The 23,467-nt window shown below is 34.2% G+C and overlaps 1 protein-coding gene across 4 annotated transcripts; it reads right to left on the bottom strand.

Moving 5' to 3' along the window:
• LOC112797329 (uncharacterized) lies at positions 1-22,718 on the bottom strand. Of its 4 annotated transcripts, XR_003199729.3 has the most exons (15): positions 22,486-22,718; positions 20,654-20,969; positions 17,455-20,434; positions 16,936-17,202; positions 16,092-16,766; positions 15,079-15,900; positions 12,939-13,673; positions 10,924-11,802; positions 8,651-9,457; positions 6,280-7,239; positions 3,592-4,569; positions 1,839-2,575; positions 1,613-1,673; positions 856-901; positions 1-442 (listed from the first exon to the last, which is right to left on the bottom strand). XR_003199729.3 is itself a non-coding variant. In XM_025840204.3 (14 exons), exons 3-13 carry the CDS (start codon positions 20,401-20,403, stop codon positions 1,652-1,654), a joined length of 9,831 nt encoding a protein of 3,276 aa, XP_025695989.1. In that variant the 5' UTR covers positions 20,404-20,434; positions 20,654-20,969; positions 22,486-22,718; the 3' UTR covers positions 1-442; positions 1,613-1,651. The 4 variants fall into 4 exon arrangements, 3 of the variants coding, with proteins under 3 accessions (XP_025695989.1, XP_025695990.1, XP_025695991.1); XM_025840204.3 differs by lacking the exon at positions 856-901; XM_025840205.3 differs by lacking the exon at positions 856-901 and having other exon boundaries at positions 1-438.
• Positions 22,719-23,467: the final 749 nt, after the last annotated feature.

Raw genomic sequence — 23,467 nt, 5'->3', positions numbered from 1 at the left:
TGAGAAAGAAGAAAATTTATTGAGATTAATGTTTAATGACCAACATTATACATGACTGCAACCTATTTGTAATTTGGCAAAGTATGGAGTGAGGGCATCTAAGCAATATAATATCTCAATGTCATCAATGAGATTCTCTTTGGGAACCTCATCAAATACTTTGCCTACAAACATAGCCATGCATGCATTGTAGACAACCCCACATGAAGGTTAAACTACTTGAGACTTCCACTTACAATCTCTTAACAAAATATTATACAGTATTATATCTCACACATGGATTAAATACAATAAAGTAACACATTACAAGTGACATTTCTATCTCAACAATGTAGAAATGCCTAATTATTATCAACGAGGGTAGATATAGCCACAACTGAAATTCAAGCACAGCTAGCACATTGTGATACCTCCCAATAACTGCTACAGGATGATGATCTGCCTGAAAACAAAGACAAGGTCAAGAATGGTATTTCTCATGCCATGGAAAACTCTACAATTAGTTAATTTCTTGTATACTTCAATCTCAGCTAAAAGTGAAAATATAAAATAAGATTTTATTGTTTTTACTCTTTTTTTTTTTCATGAAAATCCTGAAAACAGAAAATACTAAAGATAAAAATACAAACCAAACTGGCTTTTATTATTTAACTTCTTGTAGGGTTTACATAATTTTTCTTTTTCTTTTTGTTTTATTTATTTTAATCTACAACACTTGGCTTGAATTTGAGATCTTGCTTATAAGGAAAACAAGTATCTATTCACTCAAACCAATCAAGCACCGATAGGAAAGTCAATATGTTACAGCAACATATAATTCATGAAGGATGCAAAGCCAATCACAGAAGATCTTACCCTTATACTAATCTTCACAATTGCAAAACCAGCATTGGAGAAGTCCCTTAAAATCATGCAGTTAAAGTAACAAACAGAGAATTGAGTAGAGACCTAGATATTACTATAGCTTATTTTTTGTTCATTACACTTACTAGGTTATACATACAAGAAGGATGGGTTTAGAATTAATTACAGCATAACCGCTTACATTTAATGAACTACAACTACCAATACTTCCTACAGAACAATAATATCCACTATTTCTAACACGCAATAAACCTAAAATCTATAGAAAACAAAATGGCTAAATAGATTCACACCAAGTTCAAAATTTGAGTTGAAACAAATGATTACTGATGATATATTATTATACATGATCTTGGATAAACGGCTAGACATGGCCTTGGCTGAATCACAAGTCCCAGTATTTTATGCATGAGTAGCCATTTACAGATATATAATTAAGCACTTGTGTTATTGCTGCAAATGTTATCAATTTTTGATGTACAAATAATGTGATTGGTTTAAATTTCATATGCTCAACAAACCAAAAATATATTAGCTTGTTACTATTTTGCCAACAATTTATTGCATCTTGTATATTTGAATTTATGGTTTGAATATAAATATGGTTTATGTTAAGATACTGTAAAGTTATCTGATCCTAGTGAAACAATACTTACAGATTGCAACCCATATGGAGAAATATTTAACACTAAACAGAAAAAGGACAAACACACGCAAAAGGAGTCGGAGACTAGTGCGATATGCTCACCTGAAATTCTCTACATCTGATGATTATGTGTCTAACAACTCATTTAACCCAGGCTATTAACCTAATATGCAAAACAAAGACAAAAGAAAAGAAGGGCAATCAGATATAAGTCACATGAGTAACTTCTCACAAAATAAGGACATGAATTTTTTAACGTCTTTTCATTTTTATATGTCTAGTGATCCAAATAACGAGAAACTATATGAAGCTTTTGAATCATACATACCTTTTGGCCCAAGAAAAGAGCTGATAGTTCTCACCGAAGTCTTGAGCTGTGGAAAAGATCTTCGGATTACGACAACAAGACACATCTAATTCTTTAAGCTTAGGGCATTCTTTATTGTGTGGCCCAGGGTAAAAGTGCCTGAGCTCAGGTAGTTCCAATAATATGACCCATTTCAAATTGGGAAATTCAAACAACTCATTTTTCGCTTCTGTGGCTGCCTCATCCTTGGCAGCAATTTCTACTAGCCCTGCACAGTGTATTACATGAAGCATTTCAAGTTTCACAAGACCTTTGGCTATTTTTGCTGGAAACAAACTGATAAGGCTTTTACATTCCCTAACTTCCACTTTCTCCAAATCAGGAAATGTGAAAATTCCTTGATGATCTGTGATTCTCAAAATATGCTGCAGATCTGGTAGATTTTCTAAAGTCAATTTCTTGATCCGTGGAAAGCTTTGGGATGCAGATGGTACCACATTATTCATTAAACCTTCCACATCGAAAATTTCCTTGACAGAATCACAGTGTCGTACTTGTAACTCTTCCAAGTTATTTAGGAAAGGAAATAACTTAAAGTGTATCACACTTGATAAAAATTCACACCCCTCCACCACCAAAATTTTCAAATTGCTGAAGTATGACTCGAATGGCGCTAGAGCTACCCCACAAAATATATCTTCAAGTTCAGGGTGATCAATGAGTTTCAAAAACTGTACTTCACATGCAAACTTCGTAACCTAGATGCAAACAAGAGTAAATATGAGTATTGACCTTAGTATGATAGAGACTATCATTCAAGTCCCTAACAATTAAAAGTGTGGTTTTGTGTGAATGCTTGAGGAAAATCTCCTCAGCCTATGGTCTTTAGATATATATACGAAATAGCAAATACTCTGCATAATTCACTCTCTAATAAAAGGAAAGAATCTTCCTAATTGATATCTCCATATCTATAACAAATGTATGAGGGAATCTCATCAAATCTCACAATAATCTCAACACACAAAACACACTGTTTCTTAAAATGAAAAGTTAAATTTAACACCAGTTTGTTCTGTATGTTAGCTCCTATTCTAATTGCATTTGATCTCCTTACCACCTTGAATTGCAGTTCACATTGATTCCCCTTAGTTGATTGTTTCATGATCTTGGGAATACAAATGCGATTAGTGGGGTCAAGAATCTAATGGACTATGTATCCTAGAGTTAACAGGTTAAGAGTCAGAATAGATTGCTTGTTCTACTTCTATCATTCTGGTTTAACATTATTGACAGCATGGATATCCTCAAGGGTTTTTGAAATTGTATCCAAATTTAGGGTTCTCTTTTTGTTTTCGGTTGTGAGTTTTCTTAGCCTACTAAACATTTTAGAGAAAACTGTCATATAGAGTCAATAACTGAATTGGATCCCCTTTCCCTCTTGTTCACTCAGTTATTTAGGGCCTTGTGCTATTGAGCCTAATTTGGTTTTCATTATTTTGTTTCTTTGTTGATGATAGTGTTTCACTCCTTTCCAAACATCTATGTGTCAGAATTCGAATCCCAAAGACAATGTTTATAAACTAATCAGTGAATTACAAACTAATCTCCTAGCTGCTTAATCATGCGTCTTCTTCACTTCGTTTCAGATGGCTGGGATTCATATTCAATTATCTATCTCAATGAAGGTATCCGGGGCAGCATGACAGATCTTGAAATCAAATAATTTCACACGTCCAGCACTAAAATATCTATGAAAGAAGAGTGATGGTACCTTCCATGCAATGAACGCCTTTATTGTATGGTTAAGATCATGCTCCCACCTCTTGTCTGATGCCTGTGGAGAAATTTGGATGGCCTCCAACTTTGGTGTCTCTAACCCTGGAGAGAAAATCTTCATTTTGGGGCATTCGTAAATGATTGCCTCAACTAGTTCAGGGAATTTCAATGTGGAATTCCCTTCATAAAAGCTTGCTAGGCTTGGCAAAGAATTTAGAGATAACACTTTGAGCTGCCCAAAGATTATCTGACGTTGAATTGCATCATTTACTTCCTTGGCCACAATTTCTTTTATTGATTTACACTTGTTTATATGCATCTTCTCAAGTTGCACCAAACTTTTAGCTGTTGAGGATGAGAATACATATATCAGTCTAGGACAATCAGATAAGCACAGTTCTTTTAGACTTGAGAAAGATACTGCCGGTAATATACACTCCATTATTGCTCCTGTGCATACTTTGTCTCTCCCAACAATTTCCTCTAACCTCAGACAGCGTTTCACATCAAGTTTTTCAAGCTTCATTAGATATTTTTCAATTGATGCTGGAAACAGACTTCTAAGCTTGTCACATCCATCTATATATACTTCTTCAGATTGTTGTTGTCCAGCAACTCCTTGAAGCCCTGTATTCCAGATATGCTCCAGGTTTGGTAGCTGATTCAATATCATTCTTGACAGGAACAAGGCTGGTTCCAAATCTTTCATCCTTCTGTCACCCCTTATATCTCTTCCATCAAATATTGCATTCACACAATTACAGTTTCCCACTTGTAATTCTTTCAAGCTGCTCAGCAAAGAATGTATATTAGAAGGTATTGCAGTTGAAGACCATTCACAGCTCTCCACAACCAATGATTCCAAATTTTCAAAGCATGTGTCCGGAACAGAAACTACATTGTTCCAAAACATTTGTAGTTCAGGGTGTTCACTAAGCTCCAAATGTTGTACTTCACATGCAAACTTTGTAATCTGTATAAGGAAGACAATAAAACATATCAAGAGGTTAAGTTTGATAAGTAATCGATGTAAAATAGTTTTCCACCGTCATCCAGTTACATGCTTCTATCTGTACGATTTTTGAAGTAATATACAATATAATTAAGCCAAACATTTTGATTGATGTCAAAATATATAATAAGGCCTCTGCGTTTCACTAACAATGCATGATGAAAATTAAATTCATATATCAAATTGAATAAGTGTACACATTGCATTACTTATCAAATATTCTTGTCTTTCCTTGCTTCAACAAGGCTAGTGTTTGGTTCATAAAATTCCAATTGTGAGATTGCAAGAATGTAACTACATGGTGTATGAAAATTGAGACAATGAAACACTCCAATTTATTCTTAATGCAACAATATCTTAAACCACATAAGTTTTTGTCATAGATATAGGTAAAATTAGATGGATTTAAGTTCAAAGAATATAAATTAACTATTTTTGTCCTTCAGTTACTCATTTATAGTTTTCATCAATCGTTGATGATACGTGACATTGACTCACATCATACATGACACCTAACATATCCAATTAGATGCTGAACAAATATATTAATGAGAATCTATCAATTTATTGTCATTAGGTTATATTATGATTGGGGTTTATATTATTGGAAAAATGGACTGAATTGATAGATTTTCATAAAATATTTGTTCAGTGTCCAATTGGACATGCTAAGTATTATGTAAGTTGTCAATTAATGTTCAATATCATCAATTGTTGACGAAAACTATTAATTGAGCGGTAGAAGGACAAAAATGATTAATTTGTAATATTTGAAGAACTAATTTGATTGATAAAATTTTTCAAAGGCGAATTTGGAAAATGACCCATCTTTCAGGGACTAATTTGACCGTTAACCTTAAAGAATACAAGCAAAATTTCTCTTGTAAACAATATGATCTTCTTAACAAAGCCTTTTCCAGCTAGGCGGAGTCGGCTACATGGATCAAGACATCATTACATTGTGTCCATGCATCGAGATGCGACAAAGTTTTACGTTAGCCGTTGCAAACCTAACGCAGCCCTACATGGATCCAAAGACATCATTGTGTCATGGCCACGTATTAGGATGCAACAAAGTTTTATATAGGTTGTCGCAGGCCTAACATAACTCAACATGGATCCAGCTTGTGTCATGAGGCGTACATAAGAAATATTCACTTAGAAATGTGTATATATAGCTAGAAAGAGTATGAAAAATTCAATCATAATTGAAAAGTGGTAATTAGATAAGGAAAACTATTCACTTTAGGAAAATGAATAATATATAATAAGTATGCGGTGTATATAGCTGTGATTTTGGTTTCTTTGAAAAATATTTAAATTTAAAATCAAAATATTTTCATGTAGTAAAAATTAATGCTGGATTAGTATGAAAATTTTTTGTTATATGTACTATATCTACATCAATGCAACTTACAATTTTTCCTAGCCTTCACAATAGACTTTTCCATGTTATTCAAGTGCCACAAATTCAATTGGCACATGCCTATTTTCAATAGAAAAAATTCCTTTATAATTTTTCCCCCTTCATGCACTTATAGCTATCTTTAACAATGTACTTGCATACAAAATGTATTCAAATACATTCTCAACCTAACAATTTGAAGCAGATGGAGGGATTTATGTCTAACTTATAAAATGGAAGGAGAAAAATGAATAGAGAAAACCCACCATTTGTTCAGATTGCTTCCATGTCGTGATGTTAAGATCACCAAACCAACATGGTTCATCCATGTGGTTGCTAAATTCAACTCCCATCAACTTTGGAGTATCCACGCCACTTTGGCAGAACACTTTCATTTTGGGACATTCGAACACAGAAACTTGTTCCAAGGATGGGAATTTCAAAATAGAATTGCCTGCATAAAAGCTTACAAGGTTTTCCAACGAGTCAAGGTACAACGTGTTGAGCCGCCCGAGAGTTATGTCAACTTGAAGATCTGATTCATCCTCCTCTTTGTCCACTATCTCTGTCATTGACTCACATTGGCATATGCACATATTCTCAAGTAGATGCATGCTTTTTGCTGTTGACAATGTGAATAAATATTGCAATCCACCACATTCTTTTACAGTCAAATTTGTCAGGCTGGAGAAAAGCACAGTGGATGGAGCCAAGTTTACTAAAGACGGACATCTGCATATTTCCAAGGTCTTAAGGCCTCTAGAAAGGACGTCCACCCAGGTGTTCTCCAATCCTATCGCTCTGAGCTCAGGCAAAGCATTCAGATATAACTCTTTCAGCTTTGGAACTAATGCTTTTGCATCATGCTCATTATCAATAGGACGGATCCCGGCGTGTTGTAGAGCCGCTAACACATAACGTATTTGATCAGTGAATGAGAGGAAGTTAGAGTGATCCTCATGGTTATAGGATGTATCATCAATACAAGAAGACAGCCAAGGACCTGCTTCAGGGGGGAATATCATCTTGAAGGAACTATGACTCACTTGTAGCTTTTCAGTGTTGGGTAACTTTTGAAGCAACCCAAATGGAAAAGTAGATTCATATTCAAAGCATTGCAGTTCCAGAGCTTTCAATTTATTAAGGAGGTCAAACTGAGATATACTCTGGTCAATCATCACAATATCTTCTGTATTGAGCGACAGTTGCTCCAAGCTGGCAGCAACCTAATATGCAAAAGAAAAAGTGAGATATCTCACACAGATATCCTGAGCCCATTTCCACAATATAAAAATAGAGCAAAAGTGTATGCAATAATGGCAATGGCAACATAGATTGACAGGGATCAAGAACACTTGTAAATACAGTTGTAGCTAACTTAAAAAGAACTGCAATAATTTATCTAATAATTTACTAAGTTCTGTATGCAGGATCCTCCCCCCTAACTCTGCAACTCTGCAAAATCTACTAAATGTACCCACAATCTCTAAGACTCTAGTAAGTGTAGCCAAATTGGCATTAGATAATTTCTTTGAATTCTGGCCTTATATTTGAAATGTGAAATGTCAGGTGTCAAGAAGACACTGCTTCAAGGCACTCTTAGAGAAAGACTATACAGATTTGATGGAATTCAAGTGCCATCAAGGTTCTTGACCCCATAAAATTGCCAACGTCCACGGTGGATTTACTTTACTGACACTGACCCAACAACAGCCACTTCGCTATCGGTTATCAAAATTTGGTATTCACCTTAATTCAGCCTATAGGTAGCCCTTTCCATGGCGACAGCCATCAAGGCTCTGATATCATTGTTAAGTACCTAAGAAAAGTGGGAACCGCACCTTAAAGCTAGCTGTTTTTTTTTTGGGGGGGGGGGGGGTAACCTCTCTCCTTGAATACATCATGAAATATCCCATACTATCCAATGTGGGACTTTGGATACCCCATAATACCATAGTCCCTAATAACAATATTTTAAAATTCTGCAATAATAACAATAGGAATGTATCATATGCTCTCTGCTGTCATTATGCTCATTTCTTCTATTTCTACATCTACAAAATGCATAATGTTGCAGAGGAAAAAAAAAGTATATAAAATAGAAAAGAGATGAACAATAGTTGCGACCTAGAAATAAATAAAATACAAATATTGGGGCAACCTGAAAACACGCAAGAGATGTTAGAGAATGAACTCAGAGAGTGAATGATTGAAAGCAAGCTTGGATGGTAATGTGAACAGAAGATTGACACGTATACAACAATGCTGATATAGCAAAACTATAAGATTGCAAAATGTCAACTACTCATTGTGTGACAGCATTGGTGTAAGCTTTTACATCATAGAAATGGATGGATAGAAGCAGCATAAAAGCAACGTTCTATTAAAACTGCATTGATGTTCAGAGATAATCGAAATCACTGCTTGATGACTAAATGTCCATGAATCATCCAAAATTTAGAGGATTAAAATTTGATCTAAAACATGTTAAAGATAGTACTATGCCAAGCTAAGTTGTCTAAAAGGATTGTCTTACTGGCATCTACAATATTGAAGCATGCCAATTATTTCTATTACCCACATAGCATTCCTAAAAGGACCAGTAACATAGTATGAAGTCATAGAAAAACATAGTACCTGTTCAATCGAGAGAAGGGCTTGTTGATTATCTTGAAATTCTTGAAATTCACCATCTGGATGATTTTGATGGTGTTCATAATCCGGATGCTTCTGATGGTCAATTCGAAATATAGGAGTGAACTTTTTACAAAGGTAAACTTTTAAACTTTTCAGCATGTGAAATTCCACCTCATATTTTCCTGGGTAGATGTACTTGAAATTTTGCAAGTTACCTAGTATCAGTACGGTCAGACATGGGAAGAGAAACTTTATAGTTATGCCTTCTTCAGCTCCTATATCTGGTTGAAAAAGTTCCTCTAGGGACCCGCAGTAGCTTACTTCAATAATTTCAAGATTCAATAGATCTTGAGCAACTGATACTGGAAACAAACTTTTAATGCTACTACATCCATTGACATGCATTACTTGTAGTGCAGGAAGCCTGAAAAGCCCATGAGGATCTTTACTCCATACATGCATCAGATTTGGTAAATTTTCTAATTTCAATTTCTTTAGGGCTAGTTGGAGGGGAGCAGCTTGACCAATATTCATATTACTTTTATCTCCTGTAATATCTTTCACATCAAATATTACATTCACCAATTCGCAATTTCTTACTTCCAGCTCCTCCAAGGAGCTTAGAAAAGACAGTAAATTGGAAGGTATTACATTTGATATAAAGCGACAATTTTCCAAAATCAAAGACTTCAAATTGTTGAAGCATGTATCCGGGACTTGAACTACACCAAACCATATATCTTTTAGTTTTAGCTCAGAATGATCTCCCAGTTTCAAATGGTTTACATGAGATAGAAACTCTGCAGCCTGTACTTGCAAAATAAGATACACATCAAATTGAAGGACATGATTTCTAGGCATGCCTAGCATTAATATCTTTTATTAACATATTTTACGATTGTTCTGTTTATATATTTCTCTGATAGGTAACACTTACTATAACCCAAAAGGGGAGTGAGGAGAGCAAAAAACAGAGAACCAGAAAACAACACAAAGAAATAAAATAGCAGCCCGGTGCACAAGCATCCACCGTGAACACAGGGTCCGGGGAAGGACCACACCCGAAGGGTGTTGTAATGTACGCAGCCTAACCAGATAATTACATCAGTGGTTTTTTACCTGTGACCTTAAGGTCACATAAGGTCACATGGAGACAACTCAACCGTTGCTCCAAGGCTCCCCTTCAACACAATAAGATGGTAAAGAAGCAAAGTAATATAAAAAAAAAAAATCTTCCGAATCAAAATCAATACCGTCACAACTATTGGTCGGTTTATTTACATCCATTTCACATTTATCACAATTTTACATATTTTACAGAACATTTCAGATAAATATTACTTTTTTAATTTATTACATAATATAATTAATTTGAGTCAAAGAAGAAGCTTTATTGCATATAATTGGCTTAAGCGAAGAACTTTAACAATTAGAGCTGTTTTAAAAATCATCGGTACAACGACAAAATATATGCTATCAAGTTATTGAGATAGCTGAAATATCTTGATATATATTGTTATTAGATAGTGTTCAATAGTTTAGGTGGTGCATTTATGAAGAATAATTGAGAAGGTGCTCTTTTTTTTTAACCAAAGGTAGGAAAATTCGAACTCGTAACCTCTTAGGTGAGTATGGGGAGACTATGCCATTTGAACTATAACTCATTGGCAACTATATTACCTTTCTCTCTTCTGTCTAGTTAGTTACTTTATTATTTCCATTGAGTAACCATAAAGCTTAACAAGGAGATAAATTGGAAACAGTGAATACTTTACCCTAACGCATTTTACACTAACATTTTATGTCACCTTTTTTTGAAGGTAATTATTAGGGTGCAGTATGATAAAGTTGTATACCAACTATTATATTAAGTCCACATGCTATAATAAAGTTTTATACACCGCCCCTGGTTTCACTATATAAACACTAACCTAACGGTAGCCACTTTGGCTATCAGTATACACTATACACCTTAATCCAAGCTATAGATAATTAGGTAGGCCTTCCAAGGCGCTGACAACCAAACTTTGATACCATTGTTAAGTACTTAAGGAAAGTAGGAACTACACCTTAAAAGTTAGCTATTAAGGGAAAAGAACTACTCTCCTTAAATACAATGTAATGTTACCTAATGTAGGACTTTGGACACCCCATAATACACAAGTCCTAACAGAATCCTACTTTCCAATCATCCCGAATATAGAATTGTAAGATAAAAAATGCTATGGCCACTTCCTTATTCCCAAGGCAACAAAAAATAATAAAATACATACCGTTTCCTTAAATGCCTCTGAAATAATAGTTTTGAGATCAGTTCCCCAGTGGCTATCTGCATGGTCCTCATATTCAACTCCAAACAACTTAAGCTTACTCATATGCCCATGAAATTTGACACCTGACAAGTTTGGTGATACTGCATTACCTTGACAGAAACTTTCCATCATAGGGCATTCAAATACAGACACTTGTTCCAACAATGGGAAGTTCAAAGAGGAAATGCCATCATAGAAACATGCAAGGTTTGTCAATGAGTCAAGGTACAATGCTTTGAGCTTCTCAAAAATTATCTCATGATGCTCATTCTCATCTAATTCATCAATCTCTCTAGCTACAACCACTTTTAGGGACTGACAATGGCTTATAGAAATCTTCTCAAGCATATGCATACTTTTGGCTGTAGAATATGTCAATAAGTAGTCCAGTTCATGACATTGAGAGACAGTCAATTCTGCCAGTTTGGAGAAAAACACAGTGGATGGAGTCAAGTTTACTAAACGAGGACAACCAGATACTTCCAATTTCTCAAGATTTTTGAGAATTGAGTCTGCCAAAGAGTGTTCGAACCCAATGGAATTGAGCTCGGGCATAGTGTTCAGCTTTAACTGCTTCAGCTTTGAGGGAACTCCTCCGTAATTCATGTCTGGTCTATCCATGGAGAATATCTTCTTGAAGTAACAACAACGCACTTCAACTTCTTCTATGTGGGGAAATTTTTGAAGGAATCCATAAGGAAACATGCTACACCGACTATGAAAACACTGCAAAATAAGGCATTTCAATTTCTGTAGGAGGTTCACCTCAAGCTGTCGTCCATGGCAGATCATCATGGTTTCCTCTTTATTGAGTGAAAGTCTCTCGAAGTTGGGAAAAACCTAGGAGAGTAAAAAGACATATAAGACAATGAAATTGAACACCTGAACATGATTAAAGAATTCAGGTTTTTAGTAAATGAATTGTGGTACTCCTTAAAATATATTCTTTCATAAGCACAGTGAGTTAAGATTCATTTTATAAGGAGGATTGTATTCTAGCATCTTACAATGACAAAATAAAACACAACAGCACACCATGACATTTGAACCAAAATTAAAGTAATGATTCCGAGAAGAACTTTTGATCCTTCACCAAATAACCATTCAATCATATATCACTGCATATTTAGAAAAGCAATCATATGTCTTCCTAAAATGTCTACCTAATATCTAAATAACGAAAGAACATTAAGTGCACTTTCAATTTTCATGATAATAAAGGCATTTATATATTCCTCTTATTTAGAAATAGAAGAATTTTTATTAAGTCTTATCATAAAACTACGTATCCCAAAAACTTAAGCTATTAGGTAGAGATACATGAATAGTTATATATCTAACAGACTAGTAGAAAAGAGGCAAATTTCTGTGGAGCTGTGCAAGTTACAGCAGTGTAACTTATGCTGAAATTATAATCCAAAAACTTAAGCTAGTAGGTAAAGGTACATGAATAATTTTGGTGTACTTAGGCTGAAATTCTTATCCCAAAAACTTAAGCTAGTAGGTAGAGGTACATGAATAATTATATATCTAACAAAGTCTTACTATGATAATGGTAATGATATGACAATGGCAATAGCAATACATAGTCTTACTATGATAATGGTAATGATATGACAATGACAATAGCAATACATATTTAGATAATAACACTAAAACACTTTTACCCACAGTTCACCATATAGTATATTCATTATCTATGCAGGTCAATCAATACCAGGCAATCTGAAAGAGCTACTGCAAAATTTAATCAGTACATTTACCATGTCCTATTTGAATAACTAATAAAATTAATGACTTTATCTAAACAAAATACAAAGAATAATTAAAATGAAACTTAGGTATAGTAATCAATGGCACATACTACAATGGGATGTTAGTCTCTCTCCATTTTTTTTCTTTTTTTTATTTTTCCATTTTGCATTTAGGGGAATAGTTCAGATGCTATTTAAAACAAACTTGTTAAATGATGGAACCTTTGCAACTGATGTAGAGGCATGATCCTCCAGGCATGCTGTTTGATAGATTTCCAATGCAGATGTCAATAAACAGTGATGAACATCTAAACTTTTCAACTGAGGAAACTTTATCTTAAGCTCCCTAGGAAACCACTTGAGCTTTGGCAATTGCCATAGAATCAATGAGGACAAAGAAGGAAACACAAACTCTTTAGTTGCTTCTGAGGACGATTCACCATCTCTGGCAATCATTTCCACCATCTCCTCACAGTATCTTACAACAATGTTTTCAAGTTGCGCCAGGTCTTTGGCAACAGATTCTGGAAATATACTTCTAAGACTTTTACATCTTTCAACATGCACATCCTGCAAATTTTTAAGGCTAACAATTCCTTGAGGATCCCTGTTCCACACGTGCTCCAAATTTGGAAGCTCCTTTAGGATAAACTTCTTCAAAGGGAATGGACAAGGAAAGACTTGTCCCATATTTTTCATGCTTCTTGTTTCTTCAGTTACATCTTTCATGTCATATATTACTTTGACAGAATTACAGTCTTGCACTTCCAACTCCTCCAGTTTACTTAGGAAGGGAAGTAAATTAGAAGGTATTACGATCGACAAAAATTTGCATTTCTTGATGACCAAAGACTTCAAATTGTTGAACCACTTGTTTGGAACTGTTACTTGACCCTTCCATATCTCTTCCAGCATAGACTGATCACCGAGTTTCAAATGCTCTACTCCAGTGGCAAACTGCGTGAAAATACATGCAAAACAATTATTGTATGAAATTAAATGGTACGAATGCTTGCTTGGCAGAAACCAAAGCTATTACTTAATACTACTTGCTTAACATGATTATTTAAAAGCTACAAAACATGGAAGATCAGATAGTTCTATTCTTATATTATTTAAGGGAAAATTACATCAACACCTCCGCTAAAGTGCAGTGATACTCCCTTGGAATCTCATAGATTTCAAATCAACACTTAACTCCCTTAATTTTCTTTTAATTATATTACAATAACCTCCTTGAACATTAAATTTTAAACATTAGAAAAATTAAAAAATGCATAAAATAAATATTTCGACCTTAACTATTTGTTGCTCGGCTTCCCACATCCAATAAATCTGCCTAAATATCATAAAACTACCATGCATATTCAAACATCGTTGTGGAGCAAACGAGAATATATCAAATGGATTTCTTATTTGCACATAAAAGGGTTTCATGTTCGTGCTACCCTGGAAACACTTGAATAGTTTGATTCATCTCCTGCACTATGTTTTATGAAGGAATGTAAATAAAGTTGTTCTTCATTGTCAGTTGATCCTATTTGAAAGACAAAGTCAAAAGGATAATACTTTGGAGACCTAGATAGCTTTCCTATGATCCAATTTGAAAGTTCTCATATGTCATATCCCATACACAATGTTGCATTTGACCTTCCTCTTATTTCTTGGCGGACAAGGTGCATTGTGGATTTTAAATTTCTAATGGCAACATGCCAAGGAAACGTGGTTTGCGTTCAGGTTACATTGGTTTGATTTGCTAATTTTTCTGGGTGCTGGGATGTTAGGGTTCTTAAGTGGGTAAAGGACACTATGTCATGCGTAAATTTGAAACTTTCAAAAACACATATAAGAGAAGGGAATTAAGTGATGCTAGGTTGTTAGGGAAATGTGGTGAACCTTTAGGGTGTCATTAAACCATCTCTCCTAAAAACTTAAATTGTTAGGTAAAGACACATAAATTATTCTATAACACACCCCCGACACAAGAGGCTTTTTTAGAATGAGATAGCAAGGATTGAACTCTCGACCATTTTGGTCATAGAAATTTTGATATCATCTCATGAAATCACCTCTCATAAAAGCTTAAGTTATTAGGTAAAAATACATGAATGCTTATATATGACATAGGGAGTGATTGATGTAATTAACTCTATAACTAAAGAATCGGCAATTTGATAGAGAATATATGATAAGCAACCAATGTATGTCATGTTCATCAACAGCATTAAAGCCCTTGTAACATTTCTAAAATTTCGCTGTCAAGTCTTAAATCTTGATATCTTTCATTTACCTAAAATAAATTTTCTTAGTTGGAAAGCCCAGAACAACAAATAATAAGAATGTGATGAAAAAGATTAATTACCGCCTCTGTAAAAATATTTCCTATGGTTCCATTTAAATCACCAACCCAGCGCCATTTTTCTTTCTCTTCTGCAACCTGTACTTTCAGTAGTTTTGGTGTGCTTGTTGCTCCCGCAGAGAAGACTTTCATTGATGGACACTCTCTTAGTATTAATTTTTCCAGTGACGGAAACTTAAAGGAACAATTTCTAGAGCAGCAAAAACTTTTGAGTTTTTCAAGAGATGCAATTTCCAGAGTCATCAATTTGCTGAACACAACATCTTCTGTTTCTTCTTCAGTTCCGTCTTTTCTTACAATTTCCTCCATCTTGTTGCATTTAATAATCTTCATTGTTGTGAGTTGAAACAAGCTTTTTGCTGTAGAGAATGCCATTAAGTTTATTAAGCTGTTACAGTCACTCACTTCCAGAAGCGTTAAGTATGTGAAAGATACTGATGCAGGCACTATATCAATCAAACGGGGACAGCGATGTACCCTTAATCGCTCTATCATCTGAAAAACTGGATCTCTTTCAAAGCCAATTTTCTGAAGATCAGGCAAATCCCACAGTACCAAACCCTTAACCTGTACTACAGTCCCTATTTTTTTAGGTGCTGCAAGGCTTCCATGAGGCAACACTTCCTTGAACTGACAACTGTACAAAGTCAAGTCTTCAAGGTTAGGAATTTTGTGGAGAAATTCGTACAGAATCTTAATATTCTGCAATAGTGCCAAGCGAAGATCCTTTAAACTGTTCATTCGACATTTGCTTATCCACTGGTTTAGCCACTCTGATCCCTTCTGGGTCATTGTCATTGTTAACATCTCTAGCTTGGAGATGACCTGAAAAAGAAAAAAGAAAATGGATTGAACAATAAGTCACATTTTGCACTGTATTAATTTTTGTGAAGTTAATCAAACAATTGCCATGGATATAAGAAGAATATAACATACATTCCAATTTACCTGAACAGTAACTTTCTTTTAAAACAAAATTTAAATATAACCCAATAGTGGGTGTGCTTCTAGATTACCTTTTCATCTCCAAATATTGGTTGTGCTTCTAGATTTTCACAATAGCACACTGCAAGCTGTTTCAATTCTGGTAACCCAATAGCTCCGCCCCCAAAGAAATTCTTCAGTTTTGGTAGTTGTTGCAATTGCAAAAAGGATAATTGAGGAAGCTTAAGGGTACTACTTGCAGTAGATTTTTTTCCCATGGGAATAATTTCTTCCATTTCATTGCAATTTAATACAGTGAGGCATTGAAGTTTATCAAGATCTTTGGCCACAGAAAATGGGAAGAGATATTTTAAGTTGTGGCATCCATACACCTCCAGTATTTGTAGATTTTTAATGGAAAGAATTCCTTCAGGATCTTTGTTCCACAAAATCTTCAGACTGGGAAGCTCTTTGATATAAAAGAACTGAAGATAAGTTTCATACCCAGAAAGTCCTTGTGGAGTGCTATTTTGAATGTCAAATATCTCTTTCACAGACTCACAATCAAAAACCTTCAAGCTGATTAGCTTCTGAAATCTTCCCACAGTGTGACCAGGAAAAACTGTGACAAGATTTTTACACTTTTCAATAACCACAGTAGTTAGACTACCAAAGGATTTTGAAGTGACTCTGGAGGGCCATATCTTTGTCAACCTCTCCATGCCGCTAAATTGGATTTCCTCCAATTTAGGAAAGATGCTAATCTGCTGTGGTCAAACAATAACAATTAGGTACTAAAATTGAAACCCCCAGAAGGGGAAGGTATTTAGTTAGAAGCAAAAGTGCACAGAAAACAGAGAGTTAGTAACTAAACATCACTATCTTCTGTTTCATAGATCAAGGATAAATTTCAGCCATAAAGCATTAGGTTCACACCTTTGTTTCATCCTTGTTAGAATTGTCATAGATAAATATTTCCTGCATCCTCTTGCATCCACTTGCAGAAAGGGCTTTGAGGTTTGGCAGGCTTGTAGCCATGGAGTATGTAAATAAATATGCCATTCTATTACAATCTTTCACATTCAGTTTTATCAATTTCTGAAAGCAGAAATGAGTCAAAGGCAGGGACGGAGACTGCTCACTCCATATCTTGTGGATGTTGATTGACAATAATTCCAAACTTTCTAAGTTGGGAATTGCCACCTGTGTACAGTTACAAACAATCAATTTCTCTCTCTCAACCATATGATATTATTTTTAGGAATCATTAAGTTAACTACAATCTAAAAAGCAATACATGAAACAGGATCTTGGGACAAACTTTTCAAAACCTAAATCCTTATGTCAAATAACTTGTGATAAGCATATTATTTTCCCCTACATAGACACGATCAAGATTATGTCAAAGGCAAAATAAATTGAAATGAAAAGTATAACCAAAAGATGTGAGCATACCTGATCATTTAAGAGATAATGGGAAGCCGATTCCTCTACCACAGTAATTTCATTGAAACCACCATCTGACACTTGCTCCTCTACCAACTGTGGTTCAGAATAGATGTTATCATTGGTCAAGAAACCAGTTAACCTTGGCAATGAGCGTAGTGTCAAAGAGCGCAGCGCAGGTAACTTCAGCCTATTAACTTTCACAGAGTTGTTATTACTTTCATCTGTTCCCCCACCAACTATCTCCTCCAAAGAACAGCATTCAGCAACGTCAATTGCTTCAAGTTTAGTAAGAGACTGAACCATACAGAAGGCAAAGAGACTTTTCAGTTGTCCACAACAACTAATTTTGATGGATTTCAAATTGCTAAAGCAGTTAGTTGTAAGCTTAGCAGAGCATAATTTCTCCATCTTGTTCAATTCGTAGAGACACAAAGACTCCAACTTGGGAAATGCATTATGTGGATGTGAGAAGTCTATTGACTCAATGATGATGTGCTCAATCTCAGAGTTTCTTACAATGGACAAATGTTTCAACTCTGGAAATCCATCCAAATTCAACTCATCAAAAATATTCTGAACACCATAAATATCTGACAACAGCAGATTTTCAACTCTTTTGAACAACATTTTAATCCCTTTTTGAGAGTGAATATCAGTAGGTTCTTTCAACTGTAATGCCAAAGTTCTTGACACTTCATACTTATGGGGCATCTTGAAATCTCCAAGAGAAAGCATATTGGAGTCTCCAATCACAATCTTGTAATTTATCAACTTATCAAAAAATAGATTCGTTGGCAAAAGTTCAGCATTAGAGATGCATATGTCAAGAGTTGTTAATTGATGCATATGCCTTAATTCACCAAGGATAGCACTTTGAGTTTGGCTTGTTTGTCCTTCAGTTTCCCACTGAGACAAGCTATTTCTCATATACAACTCTTCCAAACTACTCTGCCTTGATATGATATTAGGAGGAATGCCCTTGAGTTTGGTGCAATTACTGATGTCAAAGAATTGTAACTTACCCAAATTGCCTAACTCATTTGGTAAGTTCTGAATTTCTGACCCCGAAAAGCTTAGAATTCGTAGTTTTTTCAACTCTCCAATGATGGATAAGTTCTCACCTAGTTGGCACCTCTCCAAACAAAGCATTTTAAGATTCTTCAGGCATTTAATTGAATTTGGTAAGTGTGGTAGATGAACGCCAGTCAAAATCAATATTCTGAGATTTTTCATTCCCTCAAAAATCTTGTCCGGTATTCTCAATGACGGATCATCACTATCAATATGAAAGACTTTAAGCAGAGGACAATTTATATCTTCTGGAAGCTCATCAATGATTTCACTATTGTGTATGGAAATAGCCGTATACCTTTGAAGTTCATCCATGTCAGGCCATTCATCTATTTTTCCATTTCTCAGAAAAAATACATTTTGCTCCTTGGATGCTATAGACAGGGCAACATCGCGAATCATATCATGCATATTGAAATGATCATTGGAATCAGTATCCAACAACAAACTTGAGTCTTTTAGCTTCTGGAGTAATGTATCTGTTCTATTTCGAGCTTCTCTAATTGTATGGACCCCCTGAAATATACCCAAGCCAATGCAGTACTTCATCAAGTCCATAATTAATGCACGATCACCCATTTGAGCACAAAGCAAGAAAACAGACTTAAGGTTCTCACTTCCCAAATGATCATAACTTAACTTCACGGAAAATTCCATAGGATTCTGCAGTCCCATAAATTCTTGCCTTTTCAGTTGGTCCATTGCATTGTTCCAGTCCAAGTAGCCCATGCTTGTCAGCGCTCTTGCAACAGCAACAATTGCCATGGGTAACCCTCCGCACTTCCTTACAATTTCAGTAGTTAAACGTTCAAATTTGGGATTCTTCCCTTGTACTCCAGCTACCTTCTTAAACAACTTCTCGGCTTCCTTTTTGTCCAAAATACCCACAGAGAAAATTGTATTTTTCTTCACATCCATTTGAGTAGACAATACTTCTTTGCTTCTGGAAGTTAGCAAAATTTTGCACCCTTTGTATTCACCAGTAGCCTTTTCGTTCTTCATCATGCTATTGTCAAAGTCTGGTATGTCTTTGATAGTCATCTGGCTGAAACCATCATCATCAAATGGAATTCCTAATCTATTCAAGTCGACTCCTTCCCAAAGATCATCTAGTATTACAAGGGTGTTCTTCTTCTCTCTCTTCAACCTCTGCCGTATACGATCTGCTCTCCCAATCTCACTCTCTTCTTCCAGTCTCAACCCCAACATGTCAGCAATTTCTCCCTGAATTTTCTTGGGGTCTGGATTCCTTGTTACACTTGTGAGAATCACCGGATAGAACAAATTTTCATCCATAGCCTGCTTAGCAACTTCTTTGACTAAAGTAGTCTTACCAACACCTCCCGGTCCATAGATTCCAATCATTCTGACAGTTGGGTCTTCAAGTGCTGCCTTTACACTTTTCATGGTTTCATCCCTTGATTTGAAACTTTCATAACCAATATTGGATAAAGCAGCATCCATGGACCTTGGTCCCAGCCTATAAGAAGCTCCATTGAAGTCAGCTTTTGGTAATAGTCCATCAACATCCGTTTTCATCTTCTTTGCCTGTTTGCCCAGCCGATACCTTAACCGCATGCTATTTGGAAACAACCAAGAGCGCGTCCCTTTATGTCCTCCATCTTGTTGAAACTCCTCTGTTTTAGAGATGATATCACTTGCTTGTTTTAACCAATTTTCAACTCTCTGTTCAATTTCATCCCCCTTCCTTAAAGCTTCATCAACTTGATGTTGCACTGCTATCCTTTCAGCTTCAAGTTCCTCAACTCCTTGAACTAGATTCTTGACATTAGAGTTGTAAAAGAAAATGTAACCCAGCTGCCGAAAAACTGGTTGGGCCACAAAACCCAAAGTTTTATCAACAGCAAGAGCTACAAACTCCATACTTCCTCTTAATTTTGATTATAACCTTTCCCTAAGTTTGAAGGGGAAAAAACAAAGAAAATTAAGTAGACCTTGACAAGGAATAGAAAAATAATAAGCACCAAACCAACAGATATGTTCAAAAGGTAGTTAAAAAGAACATGCTAAAGTTAGTTGATCACACAATTTATGAATTATGCAATGCCAACAAAGCAACTTATCCTTTTGGAGCTGACATAACAAACCATGCAGGCACAACTACTAAAAGTACCTGCAATCATTCTTAAGCCTTTCTATGAAGATATCATGGTGCCCGGTAGAAATGCAGTGCCTTGAGAATTGTAATACTAGAACACTGAGATATTTTAATTGACTGAGCAGACTCCAAAAACCACAGAAGTTGTAGTATCATGATATTCAACCTCGACCGTCGGTGCAAAGGCAATCCTGTGTTTCTTCACTTCCTTTTCAGCCCATGATACGATATTCAGATCTCAGAAAAACAGTAACCTTACTTGACTTTGAAGCATATAAGCATATATATAGTCTGTTTGGAGTCTCCCATAGTGCTTCAGGCTGATTAAGTACTGAATCATACATTATTTTTAACCCAATCAAAAAGCAAATAAACATTTCACAATATATTCTTGAGTTAGGATCAAATAACACCACACATATATCATCTTCGGCAAAGTTAAGCCGTATAAAAGTTAATTTTATCAATCCAACTATTGAATTACAATCACCTATTGTGAAGATAATTTGTATCAAATTTTGTAAACATAACAAAGATTTTGTTCTTTAAAATTTGTGTGTTTTTTTATAATTTTTATTTATTTCAAAATCTTTATTGTATATTTTGGTACATATAAAAATTGGAAAAAAATAAATATCAATAAAACTATAATGTAATAACTAATATTTATGTAAGTTTTAAACTTTTATGTTTCCAACACTTTTAATATGTAAACAAGTACAACAAATGGTTTTGTTTTCACTTGATAATCAACTGGTCCCTAAGTTTCAAAACTAATCAAGTTAGTATTTAAAGTTGTACTGTAAATCTATTAATCTAGTTAGTCCGTCTGATAAAACATTTACTTAGAATTTGTGTGGATGCAATTATTTTGTTAAAAATATCTCTTTAGATTTTCTGATATATATATATATATATATATATATATATATATATATATATATATATATATATATATATATATATATATATATATATCAAAGATGCTATTTGTACACTAAAATCAGCCACCAATGTATTTGTGTATAAATACATGTGTGGTTTAATTTATTTTCAACGTATATTTGTATTCTAGCATGTATTTTATACTGGTGGCTGATGGCTAATTTTGGTGTACACATAGCATATATATATATATATATATATATATATATATATATATATATATGGGAAAATATTTGTAGTAAAAGTAGAAAAAAAATCACTTTTAAAAAAGTTAGAATTTTCATTCTAGAAAGGATCACTTTATAAAATAGAAAAGATATTCAAAAGTAAAATAAAATCTTTTAATTCATCCAAATTTAAATTAAAAAAATGACATTCAAATGGAAAATAACTTTTACATTTTTTAAATAAGTTAATCCAAACAAACATTAAACTTAAATTTTCTTGCTTCTTGATAACTCAACATATACCATAAACATTATGAACATTAACCAATTTTTTTTATTCTAAATTCTAAATCCTAAATTTTGAACTCTAAACCCCAATTCTTAAATTCTATATCTTAAATTCTCCAAAAATAAAAGTTAATAAAAATAACTTTATAATAAAGAAAACAAAATTGACCAATGTTCACTGCTTTTTAGTTACTATACTTTTTCAAACACTACATAGTATACCCTAGGTACTCTTTTTTTCCTTTGAAATCCTTTCTTTGTTTCTTTGCAGGACAAACAGAACGTCACATTTTGAAATTCAAAACGAAAGGACAGAATCAGTAAAAGAGTAAAACCTCTTGCAAGTTGCAACCACATATAGAAATCATTAAGAATAAAGTAAAAATAAAACGAAAGAAGAAAAAAAAAAACTTTCTTCTGAGCTGAGAAAACAGAGAGAAATCTTACTCAGATTAGAGATCAAGCAAGACACCGGAAGCAGAAGCGGCGGCGTCAGGACTCAACAGCGAAGTACGGTGACTGTGACGATAATGAGACTTGAGATGAATTGCTGTGCATAGTGTTCCAATTATTATTGACTATTGATATGAAAAGGGAGTGTCATTATTGCAAATTGCAATTAATAAGTGTTGACTATTGACTATTGAGCACAGTCTTTGCTTTATATGAAAAGGAGTCTCATTATTACAATTAGTGGGAAGAACCTTTATATCCACTATAACTTTCCATGTAAAACGTGCCTTTATTATATAAAGACGAGTCTCTAATAAATTGCTTTCAGACGTGTTATCACTTGGGAGTGGATTCTCTACGGTGAGAAAAAAATTGGATGGTATTCAGTGTTCAATCTAACAATTCATTGTGTTTTCTCTCTTATTTATTTCTGGTCCCACTCATAAAATCAAAAGTGATAGATCACACTGAATTCTATCAATTGTTAAAAAAACTGAAGAGGATCTTTTTCCGTTATCACGTACTCATTGTCTGGAGTGTGAAACATAATTTTCCAAAGGGTTTAGCTAAAGTTACTAATGAAGAAATTTATTATAGAAATTGTGGAAAGTTTGATTTTCAATGCAATTGTTGTGCATTCATTAAAACAAAAACATTTAAAACTTTTTAAATATAGTAATTTTAAGGCACATATTAATTAAACTTTTTTTTTAAAATAATTGTCAGTGTCTTAATTTATTTTTAATTATTTTACTAATTTTTAAATAAATAAAAAAATTGAATATACATGTAGAGTTTAATTTTGATGCATTAATAATATAATATAGTCGTGTAATTACATCTGTCTTTTTACGATATAGTGTTATGTGATTAGATGCACATATAAATTTGCTTTACATTTAAAGTGTATTAAAATTAAATTTATATAAAAAATTAATTTTTTTTGGAAAATAGTTAAAAAGATAACACTATCTAT

This window comes from Arachis hypogaea, chromosome 4 (assembly GCF_003086295.3).
Source record: "Arachis hypogaea cultivar Tifrunner chromosome 4, arahy.Tifrunner.gnm2.J5K5, whole genome shotgun sequence".
Lineage (NCBI taxonomy): Eukaryota > Viridiplantae > Streptophyta > Magnoliopsida > Fabales > Fabaceae > Arachis > Arachis hypogaea.
Note: the sequence above shows the minus strand (reverse complement) of the source record. Positions and strands in the feature narration are given on the sequence as shown.

Excerpts from the sequence above, each read along its gene's own strand:
- LOC112797329 (XM_025840204.3), bottom strand. The coding sequence starts at position 20,403 with ATGGAGTTTGTAGCTCTTGCTGTTGATAAAACTTTGGGTTTTGTGGCC. Across the intron at positions 17,203-17,454 it reads ATTATCTCTTAAATGATCAG|GTGGCAATTCCCAACTTAGA; the intron begins GTATGCTCACAT and ends AACTGTACACAG. Across the intron at positions 15,901-16,091 it reads CAATATTTGGAGATGAAAAG|GTCATCTCCAAGCTAGAGAT; the intron begins GTAATCTAGAAG and ends TTTCTTTTTCAG.